General features: G+C 42.1%; 2 protein-coding genes across 6 annotated transcripts; one reads left to right on the top strand and one right to left on the bottom strand.

Annotated features, from left to right (window-relative positions):
* The first annotated feature begins 280 nt into the window (after nucleotides 1-280).
* Nucleotides 281-5,494, top strand: LOC132701797 (serine/arginine repetitive matrix protein 1). 5 transcript variants are annotated; one of them, XM_060670000.1, is made up of 6 exons: nucleotides 281-437; nucleotides 1,329-1,437; nucleotides 1,496-1,628; nucleotides 3,832-4,158; nucleotides 4,214-4,550; nucleotides 4,610-5,494. In XM_060670000.1, the coding sequence occupies exons 2-6, from the start codon at nucleotides 1,338-1,340 to the stop codon at nucleotides 5,186-5,188; spliced, it is 1,476 nt and encodes a 491-aa protein (XP_060525983.1). In that variant the 5' UTR covers nucleotides 281-437; nucleotides 1,329-1,337; the 3' UTR covers nucleotides 5,189-5,494. The 5 variants fall into 5 exon arrangements, with proteins under 5 accessions (XP_060525983.1, XP_060525987.1, XP_060525985.1 ...); XM_060670004.1 differs by having other exon boundaries at nucleotides 1,303-1,437; XM_060670002.1 differs by having other exon boundaries at nucleotides 281-1,058.
* A 1,365-nt stretch (nucleotides 5,495-6,859) lies between these two features.
* Nucleotides 6,860-16,759, bottom strand: LOC132701796 (putative helicase mov-10-B.1). Its single transcript, XM_060669998.1, has 13 exons — nucleotides 16,325-16,759; nucleotides 16,154-16,263; nucleotides 15,702-16,000; nucleotides 15,447-15,571; nucleotides 15,282-15,394; nucleotides 15,125-15,229; nucleotides 14,951-15,068; nucleotides 13,689-13,873; nucleotides 13,432-13,632; nucleotides 10,509-10,793; nucleotides 10,132-10,448; nucleotides 7,289-7,884; nucleotides 6,860-7,224 (listed from the first exon to the last, which is right to left on the bottom strand). The coding sequence occupies exons 1-13, from the start codon at nucleotides 16,325-16,327 to the stop codon at nucleotides 7,000-7,002; spliced, it is 2,682 nt and encodes an 893-aa protein (XP_060525981.1). The 5' UTR covers nucleotides 16,328-16,759; the 3' UTR covers nucleotides 6,860-6,999.
* Nucleotides 16,760-16,969: the final 210 nt, after the last annotated feature.

Raw genomic sequence — 16,969 nt, 5'->3', positions numbered from 1 at the left:
TGTAATAGCCTACTTTTTCGTCTATCGAAGATAGAATTGTCATCCAAACTTATATGTAAATATCTGAAAGCTTGCTGTATCAATCTTTAGCTCCTATTCATTCTTGCATGTCGATTCCCCTTGGAGGGTGATGAACTCGTCCACTGCCTTTTAATTAAGGCATACTTTTAGGTCACAAAGAAAAGTTACTATATACTGAGAATATGGCTGAATGATCTAGCAGTTTTGGCCAATAAAAGTAAGGAAGAAGAAGAAGAACCAGTCGCGCAGACGTCTTCACGACCGTGTCGATATGGTGGTCCGACTAAGGTGTTAGTGTCGGATTTTGTTCAAAAACCTTGTCGAAAATTAAGGTATCCTCGACGCGACCCGCCGAATTATAGTAAAATCGCAAACGACGCATTACGTGGACGAGTAATTTTATCGTTTCAGACAAAGTAAGTGGTCACCTAGTGTAAGTTTTGTGTATTGATTTTGCAGGATAACAATGGTGGTCGTCCACGGCGCGATGTTTTGCCATTATGGCCGTCTCCGTCGCCGACGACAATATGCATGCCGTCGTTCGCTACTCGATAACAACTCGGTAATCGGTCGGTACCTCGTTTGCCGTAGGTTCGTCGCCACGGCAGAAACAGCTTGTGCGTGGCTCGCTTAAAAGACTTTCACCGCGGTCGCTTGAACGTTTCGCGATGACATCGTCGCGGTCTATTCTGATTTCCGGGTCGCGATTCTCCTCGTTTCGTAACGTCGTCGTCCGAATCGCCCGCACGCGGTGGTGGTACTATGAAAGGGGTGAATGCGTGACTCAGTCTTCTATCCTGGAGCAAGAAGCCGCGTATTCGCGACCGTCGAAAGCGGTTTTCTCCGGGTTAAGAGACTGGCGTTACTATTGTATGAATGACGAAAGTACCTACTAATCCCTGGTTGCCGTTGAGGCCAGAACTGCAGCGGCGGGGGCTGCGGTCTGGTGCCGCGTGTCTCGCGCGCGCCCGGTTCGAAACCCGGTACCTCGACAGATTCTGTGGGGCTCGTTCTTAATTACCAGACGAGTACACGAAGTGAGTCGCTTTTGGTTAGTTTCCGCACAGCAACTAGGTATAAATAAATATTAAGTTTTGTTTTCGCAGCTTTGGGGCGCAAGGTCAAACCTGCGCCAAGGTACTGGTTTAGTTTCACTAAGAATTTGCTCAGCGAATATCAAATCATTATCCACTGAAAAAAAAAAAAACAATTTTTGGTCAATTCCTAACTTTTTTCCTTTAACGAAAAGTAGGGTTATGTAACGGTTATTTTTTTCGCCAGCTGATGTTTCGAATGCGATTTTATAGCTTCGCGTAATGTCTTCGAGACGACGATCCCGGAGCCGGAGCAGGGACAAGAAGAGCGCGATGTCGAAACTGAGGATGGACAGCAAGCCGCAGACGCCCCGGATTACAGGTAGGTCTGCTACTTTTTTTTTGAGAAGCGCGGAAGTGAGCGGATGTGGCGTTTATAGACCCCAGTCTGCCGGCGAGCCGGCGCCGCGAGATCGACAATGTGATGAAAAAAGCCCGGGCGCAGAACTCGCCCACGTCGGGGGCGTTCTGGGACAAGAAACTACTCGAGGTGGAAGCGAAGGATCCCAACAGGTAACGCTTTGGAGAATTTCAATTCTTGACCCATACAGAAAAAGAAAGACTAAAGTAAAACCAGAAACTTATTATGGTTCGGCGGTGGGTTAGGCTAATTGAAACAGTACTGAGGCGGAGTGGGAATGGTATTTTGTCGCGTGAGCTTGGAGTTAATATAGTGTAAACATAAACGTTAGGTTTGCTATTGTTTTTGTACTTCCCGAATAGAACTAGTTCTTTGTGTGTTTGCTTTTATCATTATAATGAATAATAACTTAATACTTGTGCCTCTGTTTAATTTTATAAAAAAAATATATCTGAACTAGGAGGACATATAAAAATATTTCAAACATTAATTGCCCCTGCTGAGCTTCCATAAAGTTTTTTTATTTCTAGTATTCGACACGACTAACCAAAAATTCCCTATAATAGTTTTCAGGAAAGATGATTACATTAGCAATGAGACCAAGGTTATGGCATTTGCTGGTGTGATTATTTTGACGTAGTCTTCATCTTTTCTAATATTTATTACATATTAATAAATGAATTTAATTTCTGAACTAAACCAAAACTACCCATTAAATATTTGGTAATTTATGTTGTTGCCATTAAAACAAGATTCGTTTAGAAATATTGTGGTTGTGCGAAGTGTGTGCTCCGTACTGTGTACTTCGCAGTCTACAAAGTCACTATTCAGCTTTGTATTTTAAAGGATTTTTGTCCTAGAAGGACGCATTGTTTTTCTATCACGCTCCTGCGTAACACTATGGAACTTTCGCACAATCGATGTAATTTTATTGTGCATGCACCCTGTATAATGTGTCTTTCACATCTCGTCGAACTTGCTAAATATTAAAATTTTTGCAAATAATAAAGATTTCCAAAAATATTTTTTCAAATATCTCGCTACCCTGTATGATACATGAAGTCTAAACTGAAATGTTAAAGCCAAATTATCTCATGTTTTGTAATGTTTCATTTACGGCTAATAAGGAAAAATGCAATTTTCGAGGTCTTTTAGATTTTTGTCCATAATAGAAAAAAATCTGTATATAATCGAATTTTTTTTTGAAATAATAAGTTATAATACCGGATTTTCCGCGTCTTTTGGTTCAATAATTGTGCCGATCGGATTAATAGTTTTCGAGGAAATCATCTTTGTCAGGAAACCAGAATAACTCAAAAAAAAATCTAAAATTTTTAAAAAATACTTGGCGAAAGTTGATTTTCCCCCTTTTTTACAGTTAAGATATGGACTTTTACTTCTCTGCTAAAATTGACGTAGATACCTATAAATTTGAATTACCTATCACATTTTTGAATATAGCACAGAATATTCTGATCATCCTGTACAATATGTGACCTTAAATCTTAAATACATAAGTTTTAGTTGTACATATTTGCTATATATTTATGTCAAAGAAACTAAAAACTGAATCACAACTTTATAGTTATCTTCAATTATTATTATAATTATCATTTTTAAAAAATCATCAAGGTTTTCGGTCCTGATCTCGCTCGTCTTTGGGTTCAAGAATTTTCTCGATCGTATATACCGTTTTTGAGAAATGATTTTTTTTTCTTGATACCCTTCAAATGCGGTTTTCTTTTTTTTTTTTTTTTTCAATACTATCCCCCCCCCCCCAGTCATCACATTTTATTTCAATAGGTTCCGTTAGGCTTTAATTTTTGGACACATCGTGTTTCATAGCGATGTACTGAGAACAGACGAAAATCGCATAAAAAAGATGGACGACAATGTCCGTTCACGATAATTTTTTTATAGGCCCGTGTATCTCTTGGGCCGTTTCAAAGGAAAAAAAGCTCAACGCAGTGACTTTTTTCAACGCTGGACCTCGATTTAATCGATTTTTCGAAAGCAACAAAACAACAACAAAACGGCAAATTCGACAGTTTCACACTTTTGTTTATTTTTGATCTTAAAATCCTTCATTTGGATGTTGAACCTATGGGGACCGAACGGAGTCCCTCTATTTACGTTAAAAAGCCCAAACGAATAGAGTGTACCCGAACCCACCTCTAATAGCAATTAATAATAAGTTGGTACGCCAAAACTTCATTAGCATTTTCACTATTTGCTAATTTTTTCGTTTTTTTTTCTGAAAGTGTTTTGCGATGGGAGAAATTTTGTCGAATCAGATCCCTCTAGGACGTAGGCCACGATTCTCTTCGACGTTTATCTCGCGCTCTGTGTCGACAGATGGCGCCACTCGGGTTACAAATCCCTCTACATAGACGGTTCGTCGTCCCCGTCGTCGGGCCACCGCAGCCGCAGCCGCTCATTTAACGGGCGGGGGCGGTCCCCCGGGTCGCCGCGTCGCCGTTCTCCGTTACCGCGGCGGTCGCCGCCCCTACGCGGCCGTTCGCCGCGATCACCGCCGACCCGACGTCCGCGATCTCCGCCGCCGCGTCGGACGCCCCCGTCGCCGGCCAGGAGACGCTCCGCGTCCGCGAGCAGCGTGAGCAGCTGCTCAGACGAGTCGTGCTCGGTGTGCTCGCCGAAGATGAGACGAGGCGCGAGGTCCAGGTGAGTCGCGAGCGCCGCCCCATGCCTCACTCGCTAATCCCTCCCCCGGCGTCAGGTCGGGCTCTTTTTCTCCGGTTCGCGTTGGCCGTAAGTCGGGCGGCAAACAGCCGGGACGCGCGAGGGGGCGGCCCCCGAGTCCCTCGCCTTCGCCTCCTCCGCCGCGACGCATGCCGCGCCCGATGACGCCACCGGTGGCTCGCAAAGCCCCGAAACCGACGACCTCCGACAAGCCGACGGACCCGAGGAGGCAACCGCCGCCGCCGAGGCCGCGCGGCGCCACCGGCGAGATAATCAACATCAAGGGCGTGAAGCCGCCCATGAAGCCGGGGAGCGCGGCCGCCGCCGTCAGGAAAACTGCGCCGGGCGGCGACAAAACGACGCCCGGACAGTCGGTAAGTGTGGACGTTTCTTTGCGATTTTCGCCGGATATTTGAAAGGGGTCGCGCCGTAGAAACTGCTCAGCCGCGTGAAAAAGGAGGGGGCGCCGCGAAAGAAGAGGGCAGGTTCGCCGGCCGGGGCCGGCGGCGATTCGTCCGGTTCCGACGACAGCGCCCAATCGGTGACGGTGCCGATCGTCGCTACTACGGGCATCACGCTGTCCGAGCGTTTCGGGAAAATCGCGCAGTGGAGCGCGGACAGGGAGCGGCGCGACATCGAGAACATGCGCATCACCAAGACCGGCACCAACATGAAGGTGATGGTGGAGGAGGACGATTTCTTGTATGGCACGCCGCCTCGCAGCATATCGCCGGTTCCCGCGGGTCTCTACCCCGACGAGCTGCTGGCGTCGGGGCCGTCGCGGCTTGCGTCCTGGGACGACGTCCGCGTGCGGTACCAGTATTACAAGGACCTGGGGTACCTGCGCGACCTCACGCTCGAGGATTACGTCAAGTGGGAGGAGTGGTGGTACAAGTACCAGGACTGGCTCGCGAACGAACGCCACTACGAGCATTGGCTGGCGAGCAGGGGCTCGGGAGGCGGCCACCGCAGGAGGAAGAAGCGACTGCCCGCGTCCCAACGGCTCAACTGATGAAACGTCTTTCGGGAGGCGTGGCGTTCTTAATTTTTTCCCTTTTTTTTACTTTTTCCCTCGTCGGAGGACGATCGTTAAGCTCTAGGCTTTATTATATTTTCGACTTTATTTATTGCGCCGGACGAAGGACGGGCTTTACGTTTACATATATATATAGCGATGCGATCGGTTGTTTGTGTAATTCGGATCGAGCGGCATAGAATTTATTTACAGTACCCCAGTTTTTTATTTTCGGTCCCTGCAATGCGTTTTTTTCCGTGACGGGGTTCTTGTTTTAATTTAAGTTATAGCTGGACCAGAATTATAGTATTTTTACCATCGACCTCGTGATTAATTTTTTCTATCGTTTATTACTCCAAATCCTCGGCCTCTGCCGGTCAGACTCTTACCCCTAACTATTCCAGGATCGTCCTCGGAATTCAATCTTTTTCGCCGAACAATTCTTGAAACGTGTACATAAAAAAAATTAGTACAAGGTTACAAGTTTATTACGTTCTATTTCATTACGTTTCTACTTAGTATCATTATTAATGGACAAAATACTAAATATAATAATAAAGTATCAGTCAGTTAAAAAATCGTCACCTATTTTGCCGAATTACGCTTATGGTGCTATCACAAAATATTGGTGCAGTGCTATTTCTTTTTATATGCGCTTTCAACAAATCATTTTTGTACAGAAATTATTTAATTTCTTCATTATTTGAAGAAGTATTTGCAAATTTTTCTAATTTCAGCTGAATGATAGGAGGCATTATCTAACACAATAACAGTATTTGGCAGCAGTTTATTTTCAAACTAATCTTCAAATAATTTCGCGGTCATGTTTTCATGGTAATCCACAATTGAATCTTTGACGTTTTTGACTGACAAAAATAAGGCATCTTCCACCCAACCATTTTTGGACTCAGCACGAAGAATTATCTAGTCTAGTACACACTTGTTATTGTTATCACACCATCCTTTTTTTAATGTGCCGCGAGTGTCAAGTGTGAAAATTCAAAACAACTTGTCTAGCTTTTTTTTTTTATTCCCTGAGGTAGTTCGTCTTCTAAATTGTCATTAGGTTCGACTATCATCACCACTTCGTCTGCGTTCTTTTCGATATCTTCTAACCGCGGAACATATGCTTCATTCCATGGTTTCCACATTTTAAAGTGTTAAAAAACAGGAATCCTCAAAAAAGATTCTAATAAGTATTTATCTGTATTCTTATGACGTGCCTTTATCTACCCCGAATATAATCTATACTCTTAAAAAAGAATCGAAGAACTATGTAGAAGACACAAAAATACAATCGACAGGGACACAACACAAAAATTATTATTTTCAAACTTACCTGTAAGATAAACTGCCCTTTGAACTATCGAGTGAAAACAGCCTCGCAGGATCAAAGCTCAAGAATCAGGTACATAAATACGTACTTGCTGGAAGGATCACAGTCAAATTCTTAAGAAAAATACATATCACCTGATATTAACATAAACGCTTCTGCTTATGCAAAAATACCCAACAGCATCAATGCTTAATCAAATAGAAATTTCAAGTTTCTACAAAAATTCGTTATGCTGGTTGAGATAACGGAAAATAATTAAAACGTCAAAGCAATAAACGTACTATGTTTTTGGTCATCCAATAAACCCGGCGCTCACTAAAACTCCACATTCGAATTTAAAACAAACGTATATTTTAAAAAATCGGTGACCGCGCAATTACATAAAAAATAATTATAAAATGCCCAAGTTCCATATAGCGATCGCCATAAAAATATGGAACGAACATAAACGGTAACTTGGGGTTCCCGGAACTCAGTGGCGGTGCTTGCGGTCCTTTTCCAGATGCAGTTTGTCGATTCTGGATACGATGTCGTCGCGCACCTCTTCGGTGCGTCGCACGAAGGGCGCGCCCCCGTACGTGCCCAAGTTTTGGCACGCGTCGATCAGCCGCAGCCACTTGTCGTCGGTCGCGAGCACCATCGGGTTCCCGACCACGATCAGCTTCGACTTGGCCCTGGTGATCGCCACGTTGAACCGCTAGAAATGCGACGGTTCGTCGTCGGTACGTCTGACCTACCACCCCCCACCCCCCGTCCCTCACCTTTTCGTTTTTGACGAAACCCAGCTTGTACTTGCTGTCGTAGAGCAGCAGGTCCTCCTGCGATCTCACCGTCGACAACACGATGACCCGTTTCTCGCGCCCCTGGAACGCCTCCGTGGTGCCGACCTCCACTTGGGAGAAGTCGCGCTTAAGGGCGTCGAGTATCTTGTACACCTGCCGTATGTACGGTGTGATGACCCCGATCTCGGACGGTTTGACATCAGCCCCGGGCAAGGCGACGAGCGCGCGCACGTACCGCACCACCATCTGCAATTCGCGGTCGTTGTAGTAGCTGGGCGAGCGACCCTCGCGCCTCTCCTTCGCCACCACCGAGCAAAACTCGATGGCAGCGTCGACGCAGTCGCGTTTCCGCCGCTTCGCATTGTTGGTCGCTAGCGGGTACAAGAAAATGCGCGCCACGGGGTCATTCCCCGCCAACACCGACACCGTCTTCAGCAGCCCTTCGTAAAACATCTCGTTGGGTAGCCGCAGGATGGTCGGGTGCGAGCGGTAACTCAGCTTCAGCATGGTGATAAAGTCGGCGTTCTTGGACTTGTACGGCGGCCGCGCCATCAGCCGTTCGACGATCGATTGGTCTGCAAAACGGGAACTCCGTTTATATCTATCGCTCGACATTGCGTCTTTATTTACCCCAACAGGGGTAGTTCTTTTTGGAAATTCTGCGAGCCTTAATTAATGTTTCTCGGGTGTATTTACTGGGATTCTCAACTAACGAACTTAGTTGCTAGTGTTAGTTCGAGCCGGAACACGTAATACAAGATTTCTTATGCACTGCTACGCGATTTTGGCAAAATAAGTACCTCGCACGTTTCGCGAAAAATCCTGATGGTTTTGCCTAATGCTCCCTTCTCTAAAATACCTAATTACACACCGATTTAGCGTGCGTGAAGCGTCACTTTGCCGCGTCAGTTTCGTTTCCCACGGATCCGAGCCAAATCGGACATTTCCGGGATTTTACCGCACGGATTTGGGAACGATCGGATATTTTCCGAGAGATTTCCCACGCCTTAAGTTTTGACGTTCGTCAGTTCTGACGGTCACGTCAGTAAATGTATTCGTATTGTTTGGCGAAAATGTCCCCAAACACTAACACTTGTTGCATAGTATACTTTTTTATTTGTCGCAAAACAAGTTACATGATGAAGAATCAAACTTCCACGATGTAAGGTCTAACCTATACCGAAAACTAAAAGCGATTTAAAATAAAATATAGGCAGACGATGAAAAAGAAGTATATATAAAAAGAGAAAGAAATAGTTCTTGTCCCAATAAAAATGTTGTAAAAATTGAACTGAGGTGGCTTTTACTTGATGAAAATCCATTTATCAAAATAAATAAGAACTAAAAGTTCAGATTTTCACGAAATTATATATTATGACATGACAATTGTTTTGACAACACCGTGTATCAAATGTGACATTTGATAAAGAAACGGTGTGGTCGAAACAATTGTCATGTTATAATATATAATTTCGTGAAAATCTGAACTTTTAGTTCTTATTTATTTAGAAAAATGTTGTATTTATTTAGCATAGGAGGAATAAGTTTTGTAGTCCTTTATGTTTATATATGTTATGACTACGAATCTGAACCCGGAACTTAAGTTTCGTATAAAGAGATGGAGGGACTTTAAATTTAATTACGGCAAAAGGATACCGGATGTTGAGATACTGGCGAAGTGGTTAAAGTTACTGAAGTACTGAATATCCTTTAAGTAAATCTTCACATGTTTAGTAAATTTATATATATATATATATATATATATATATATATATATATATATATATATATATATATATATATATATATATATATATATATATATATATATATATATATATATATATATATATATATATATATATATATATATATAGCACTTGAAGACGCGTTAACGAAACAATTTAGGAAAAACGCTTGTATGGACTTTTTTTTAAATAAAAAATGGTGTCCAATGGTCAGGCAACCGAGAACCACCAGTCTTCCTTGTATAATAAATGCTCGATATGTTTTAAAACGAACAATATTAGTTGTGTCCATGATAAGTGTAACCCATTCCCAGTAACTGATGAAAATCGGGAGTATAAATTAGAATGGTACGAATAATCGGTTTAAACAGTGCTATAGGCCACCTCGAGACACAAATTTTTGTATTTACAGTTTTCGTCAATACCGATCGAGATATTTCAAAAAAATCCAAATGAAAATCAGCATTTCTCGCCTTCAACCTAGACGCGATGACGTCATTTACTGTTACCAGGTATTGCATGGTTTCAGAAAACAAGTATTTTCTTGAAAACTATTTACTCCATTGTTGGAATTATATACAGGGTACCTCGTGTATGGGCAAAAAATTCTAATGCATCGTCATTGGCCATAAATGAAAAATTTTAAAGATGTGATAATTTCATTTGAACTGTATCGTAAACTGTGTCGAGAGAGAGAGAGAGAGAGAGAGAGAGAGAGGTTAAGGATTCTTCTGTGATACGGGGTGCGTGATATATTTGAAAAAATATAATTTTAAATCGCAATTACCAGTACAAATTTTAATATTTACCCAAGTTTGTCGTGACTCTGAACTTCGGTGATACATGAAAGACGCTTTATGCAGGATGTTTGCAAAATATAATAGTGGTCCCCAGAAGCACGATAGAAAAAACAATGCGTCCCTCTAGGACAAGAGACCGCGAAGGGGCTTCTTTTTACCCGGGCATATTTATGTTTCAAGAGACCCTTTTTTTTACCTTTAAGTCCTTTTGTGCGCGGAGATCTATCAATCGTACCCTATAAATATTAAAATTATAGCGCGCGCGCGCACTCACCGTAGCCGAATTTTTGGCACACCTTGGAATTGCTTACGGGGCCGAGCTGCTTGGGGTCGCCGCCCAACACGAGCTGCTTCGAGTCGAGCAGTAGCCCGATCGCGCAGCAGACCTCCGCCTCGCTAGGCTGCGCGGCTTCGTCAATAAACACCACGTCCGGATGGTACTGCCTCGTGTACATGCCCGCGCGGATCAACGTCATCACGACGACGCGATAGCGCGTAAGCTCCTCCGCCGTCACCGGCAGGACGTCGGCGTCGCCGTCTTCGTTCAGCAGGACGTTCGAATACGGCACCAAAGCCGGATGGAGCGATTTTCTGCGAAAAAAAAAAAAAGAACGCTTTGGAAAGTGTCGCATACGTCGGAGAGGTGCGTACAGCTCCGCGGTCTTGGACATGACCCTCTTGAGCTCTTTCTCGGTGCAGTCGTACTCGATCAGCTTCTCGGCGAGCATATTGCAGGCCGCGTTTGCGGGTGCGCACACCAGGATCCGTTTGGTCGACGTCCGTTTCAGCTGCATTATCGCTTCGATCAGGGTCATGGTCTTGCCGGTGCCGGGGGGGCCGTACACGATGTACGGCGCGCCCCTGGACGAGTTGTTGACGATTTTCAGCACCGCCGTCCTCTGCTCCTCGTTGATGTACACGTCCCGGTTGTAGAACCTGCGCGGGTACGTTATATCCGTAAAAAAGGCCGCACGGACCCGATAACGATTAACGCTTACTCGCGCGATTCGTAGTACGTAAAAACCATTAATACATAGCAAAGTTGCTTTCGCAAAAATCGAATTTTTCGAAAATATACGCGCTTGGCAACGAAACTTACACCTAGGGGACCCCCATCGGTACATTTGTACTTTTTTGTCTGTCCCACATTTGTAGCTATCCATTTCAAAATTGGCACAAATATAGAGCTTAGTTCCGTGACGGAACCTATCGAAATTGGGGGGGGGGGCTGGGAGGCCGGGAAGTATTTTTAATATTTAAAAAACGGAATTTGCAGGGTCTCGAAAAAAAATTCACCTCTCAAAAACGGTATATACCATCGAAAAAAGTTTCAAACCGAAAGACGCGCAAGAACCAGATCAAAAACTTTTACTTCTGACGATTTTTTAAAAAAGTAGAGGGTGCGTCGGTAATTTGCAAAAAACTGAAAGTTCGGTTCCCCGTATAAAGATAATTGAAGACTGTGATTCTGTTGTCAGTTTTTTTTTACATTTAAAACTTTTGTATTTAAGGTTTTCACCTATTGTACGGGGTGTCTCAAATTTGCAGTTATCGACTTCAAATTTAGCAAAGAGGTAGAAGTCCACACCCACATTTAAATTGTTGCAACTGGGCGCCGTCAAGTATGGCGAAGTATTTTTTTTTTAATTTTAAATTTTTTTTGGTTTATGTTGGTTTCCAGAAAAAAATCTTTTTCTCCAAAACTATTACCCCGCTCGGCCAAATTCTTTAACCAACAGACGCTAAAGATCCAGTACTTTAACTTTTATTCCAAGCGTTTTTTCCATTATAAACATTATTTTTCAATTATGAACAAAAATATCAGAGTGTGAGATCCAGGGTTAGAACCTCCATATCGAATATTATTTGAATTATATACGATTATGGGCAGAAAATCTAAAAATTCCCTAAAATTTCCGTTTCTGTGGGTAAATCATTGGTGATAAATGAAAAACTTTTAAAGATCTTTTGAACAGTATCGTTAATTGTGTCGAGAGATAGTTTCAGGTTTCGTCTATCATACAGGGAGCGCGAGATAATCGGAAAAATATATTAACTCGCAATTGCCTGTACAAATTTTGATATTTAAGAAAGTTTGCTGTAACTTTGAAGTTTCGCGAGATGTGCGAAACACGAAGCGGCTTTTTCGAAATACAAAGCCGTGTGATGCGGAGCAGTCCCCTCGAGCGACGAGATTGCGAAAACAATCTTGTTGCTTTCGAAAAATCGATGAAATCGAATTTTGAAATGATCAGCGTAGAAAAAAATTTTTTTTTTGTCTTTCCGTTCTCTGTCCCAGCGTTTTTAGACGATAACTTCCAAACGGTTTATGTTACTCGTTTCAAATGTTGCTCTTTTTTAACAGTCCGCGGGGTACATAAGATATGTAAAAATGGCTGCTGTCAATTTTCGGCGTCCATCTTTTTTTTTTCGATTTTCGACTGTTTTTTGGACATTCCTATCAAACAAGATAAATGTCCGAAATTTGAAGCTACCGATTTCAAATTTGGCAGACAAATAGCATTTAGTCCCCTAACGGAACGCATTGAAAAATTGGGGGCAATACAATATCGCGAAGCATTTAAAATATAATTATATATATATATATATATATATATATATATATATATATATATATATATATATATATATATATATATATATATATATATATATATATATATATATATTGGGTTATTTAAGCTTCCAGAAAAAAAAAAACTTTAACCAGCAGACGCCGAAGATCCAGTTTTTGTTGCAGGAATTTTTCGATTATATACAGGGTTTTTCAATTATAGACAAAAACCTCAAAGACCCTGAAAGTTGTCCTTCTCCAGAGTAAATTATTAGCCGTAGATCAAAATCCGTAAAAAATATGGGTAATTGGTTTAAACAGTGTTATAGGCTACATCGAGAACTACAATTTTTGTATTTACGGTTTGGTCTATCATATATAATACGCTGTTAGAGATGTTGGAAAAAATCCTAATAAAAATCACCACCTCAATCTCGACGCGATGACGTACTTAATGGTTTCAGAAAACAAGTCTTTTCTCAAACACTATTGACTCTATTGGAAAAATTAACATACCAGGAAACGTGACAGATCCGGGGCCATAACATGTTTCGAACATTGTTTGAATACATACAAGATGCGACAATTTGATTTGAACGGTATCGTAAACTAAGTCGAGAGAGAGTTGCAGTTTTCGTTATACAGAGTGCGCGAGATATTTGAAAAAATATCATTTTTAATAGCAATTTCCGGTACGAATTTTAATATTTAGCACAGTTTGCCGTAACTTTGAAGTTCGACGAGATGTGAAAGACACATTATACAGGGTGCATGCACAATAAAATTACATCGATTTTGCGAAAGTTCCATAGTGTTCCGCAGGAGCGTGATAGAAAAACAATGCGTTCTTCTAGAATCGTTCAATAGTTTTTAAGGTTGTTTTGTGCCCATTTTGCGCAAATAAATATTTTTTAAAAGTGTACTGAATCGAGATTATAATTCGCGCAGATGCGGTCACGGTACATTTGAACTACTCCAGTCGGCTACGTAGAATCTTACTCGTTTCGCGATATCTCGATATCCTGAGCGATCGAACGTCGTCGCGCAGTCGCCAAGGAGTTGTCAGGGAACAGGTGGCGCACGTAGTTGTTGAGGACTACCTGGCGTACGCCCTGATGCATGCGCTCGTAGTTTATGCGACCCAATACGAACCGAACGTCCATTTCGATGTCGGGAAAGTTTCGCACGTGATTCAAGCATCTGTAACCGAGACAGAAACTGTCGTCGCGGCAAATCTTTGCCCCGCGTTCGCTTACATGTCGTTGACGTCGCCGATCAGCACGTAATTATCTGCCACCATGGTGATGACGCCCTGGTACGCGGTGTGGTCTTTGTGGATGCGGATCTCGATCGTGTCGCCAACGATCACCGACGGCCTCTTCTCCGCCAATCCTGGCACTTCGAGCTTCAACTTATCGGGATCCACGTATTCCAGATTGACCTGGGAAAGCGCAGAGTCTACACACACTTGTTTCTAATTTGGAAGGTAGATTTTTAAAGTTTGTTAAATTGTGTTTACTCGGAAGGCACTCTTTATGATCCTTATGAAAAGAACAAACAACAATTCATAAACTACAATATTTTCGCCCTGAAAGATTTAAGTCTAGAACTAATGCTAAAGCATTTTCTCTCGTCATACGGAATTTATCCCTTCTGCCAGATATGTATTTAAGATATCTGCAACCCATCGTTTTTTAGTTTTAGTTAAGAGGCCTGCCACGACTAGGTTCAGGCAAATCTTCAACTTGCGTTCTTGATATATTAACAGTCAGTGACCGTAATGCTTTAAAAAATATGCCAGTCAAATGTATAACCTGTACTTTATTTTGTTGATACTACAGGGCACCCTTTCCTCATTGGAACAAAACCACTTGTTTTTGGGTTTGAGTTTCTGATGCAAAAGTTTTCCCCCTCTTCTCCTATTAGTAAAAAATGCACCAAGGTTAGAGTAGCCGTTTCTAGCGGCTAATTTGGTTTAAATATGAAAGATTAAATAGTTCTAAAATTTTAATATTCTCAGGAATATATTTTTGGATCTTTTTTAAAAATAAAATTTTAATGTATTCATTTTCTTACATATTTAAGACGCTTCATAAACAAACTTAATAACTCCGACAAACCAAAAAAGAATAAGACATTATGCGAATATGAAAAACGTCCATGTAGATTTTCCATTATGGAAAATTAATTTTTGGATTCTACCTAAATTGTTGTAACATTTTCTTTACAAAGGACAAATGTCAAGTGGTACATAAAAGCTTTTAAAATACTGACTGTCCATAGGTTTTTACAATTTCAGGCAGTCCTTTATCAGGAAATATTATTATGAGGGTTCTAAAAAAAAGTTGCGCCCCTGTGGGAAACTTAAGAGTAACTTAAATTTTTTTTAGGAATATCTCTGCGATTGACCCTGGTATAATGTGGGCGTCCAAGGAGAAAAAGAGCCTCAGCTACATCGAAAACTTGGAACTAGTAAAAAAGATTATAAATTTTCGTAAAATTTTCGCGATCTACGCACATTCTCCATGTTGTAACAGCTGAGCCCGATGGTGCAGGCAACCTCGTCCAGCCACAATAAAATCGACAAGAAATCGGCGTAGTTCTCTTTCGTTAAATGGTCTGGATGCATTTTGCGCCTGAAAAATGACAAGTTGTCTTCCGCACCGATTTTAATAACCCCACATTGAGGTACCTTATTTGCTGCAAGACGTCGTATTGAGTGTAGCGCTTGTCGAGGCCATACTTCAACGCTTTGGAGTACTCGGCTGGTATCTCAAAGATTCCTTCAAAGGCGCCTCTAACCAAAAACAAATAATAATACCTGGAACTTAGTACCATGAAAATCGAACCTTTGATTTCCGCAAGGCACCACTTGGACATCATTTTCCCACGGTTTTCGCGTGAACGGGCTCTTCTTCATCTCCTGGTTGGGTGTCTCGACTGAGTCGTACACGCCTACCACCTGAAAATCCGGCATGTTAGGGTTGGCGTTTAAAAATGTCGGTTGCACTTACTATAGATCTCGCGATCCCAAAGGTTTCTTTCCCCTCCGTCTGGAACGCGAAGTAAATCGGTATTTTAAAGTTACTAATAATTGTGTCCTCCAAGTTGAGCATCACCATGATTTTGTACTTCGCTCCTGAAATTTCTCGAATTTAACCGGTAATTTTTATAACAATAATTTTATGAACTGGTTTTGGGACGAAACTTTTCTCTGTTCGGAATTAAATATCACTGGATGCAAGAAATATAAGTAGCGCACAAATTACCGGGATTAAGTTGAACGAATTTGCGATTATCCAAAAAATTGTTCGGAGGATCTTTCATGGACATTGCCGAGTGAGGATAAAGAATTCCCGCGTACGTGATGATGACCGGCCCGTGTTTCTCGCTATTCTCAATGAGGCATTCGAATTGGAGGTGATTATTCTGATCGCGCATCATCTCTGGACTAAGACCAAGACTGTACCTCCCTTGCTTATCAAACTCTCCCGAAAAGCCGTAACTGTTGCTACTCGCGAACATCACCCTTACCGTGACTCCCCTACGATTTTTGCATATTGTTTCCCTAAAAAAAAAATCATAGAATGTCTACGTGACACGTCGCTAGATGGCGATTAAATACACAAAACGGCAAAATCTTATCACAATCTTTGTTTATTAACACGATAACTTCTGGGAAGTACCCCCGCGGTCGCTGAGCGGTAAAAGGAAAACTTACCGTTTATTGTTAAATAGGTACAGAGCCCAGTTAAACCGGTGTTCGGCAGAGCCCTTATGGAATTCGTCGAATTCGTCGTCTTCCGGTCGAAAATTGCACAACTGACACCTCTTGATTCGGAAAAATGTTAACTCGCTTAGTCGGCGGATTCCAGTATACGCACGCTCTTACCATTTTTCTTAACCTTCAAACCTGTGGCTAACTGAATATTTTACTTCAAACGCATCAACTTCCTGGGTTAACTATCACGTTTTCTGATTAAAAAATAATGGTACTCTCGCGCTTTTAACCGGGCGATAACGACCATCTCCCGATAAACAATCGCGCGAGAGATAAAACGAAAAATGCATTCGCGGAACAGTCACAGATTAACAACAATAACAATTTTGAACAAAAACTTTCGTTTGCAGAGGTAGGTGGCGTTGCCGCCCTACACAATTTTATCGCAGCACGCTTCTGGGAATATTTCAGTTGGTTGCGGGTTTTTGAAAGTTATCAGTTGTCTAAACGAAAAAAAATTTTTCACGCAAAATATGAAAAATGTGTCGCAACAAGCGTTCAGCAGCGGACGATCTCGTACGATGGTGTAAGCGTGGCAACATGCTACAACTCAGACCACAGACTGCGGCTGGACAGGGTGTAGCCTCACGGTTTCCTTTCGTTCCTTAGTATTCTGTGATTATTGATTATTTTGTCTTGGAAACTGTTGTTATAGTTGGTTTGCACTAGGAACGGCCAGTTTCAAGTTTCAGGGTCCTACATATGCTGATAATACAGGAATAAAGGGGCGTTGAGAAACAATTAGACGGGTCAGTT

The sequence above is a fragment of the Cylas formicarius genome, unplaced genomic scaffold (genome assembly GCF_029955315.1).
Source record: "Cylas formicarius isolate icCylForm1 unplaced genomic scaffold, icCylForm1.1 PGA_scaffold_5__7_contigs__length_24384050, whole genome shotgun sequence".
In the NCBI taxonomy this organism is placed as follows: Eukaryota; Metazoa; Arthropoda; class Insecta; order Coleoptera; family Brentidae; genus Cylas; species Cylas formicarius.
This window is presented reverse-complemented; position numbering and strand designations above follow the sequence as displayed.

Excerpts from the sequence above, each read along its gene's own strand:
- LOC132701797 (XM_060670000.1), top strand. The coding sequence starts at position 1,338 with ATGTCTTCGAGACGACGATCCCGGAGCCGGAGCAGGGACAAGAAGAGC. Across the intron at positions 1,438-1,495 it reads GCAGACGCCCCGGATTACAG|ACCCCAGTCTGCCGGCGAGC; the intron begins GTAGGTCTGCTA and ends TGGCGTTTATAG. Across the intron at positions 4,159-4,213 it reads AGACGAGGCGCGAGGTCCAG|GTCGGGCTCTTTTTCTCCGG; the intron begins GTGAGTCGCGAG and ends CCCCGGCGTCAG.
- LOC132701796 (XM_060669998.1), bottom strand. Across the intron at positions 15,572-15,701 it reads ATTCGTTCAACTTAATCCCG|GAGCGAAGTACAAAATCATG; the intron begins GTAATTTGTGCG and ends GAGAAATTTCAG. Across the intron at positions 15,230-15,281 it reads GTGCCTTGCGGAAATCAAAG|AGGCGCCTTTGAAGGAATCT; the intron begins GTTCGATTTTCA and ends GTTTTTGGTTAG.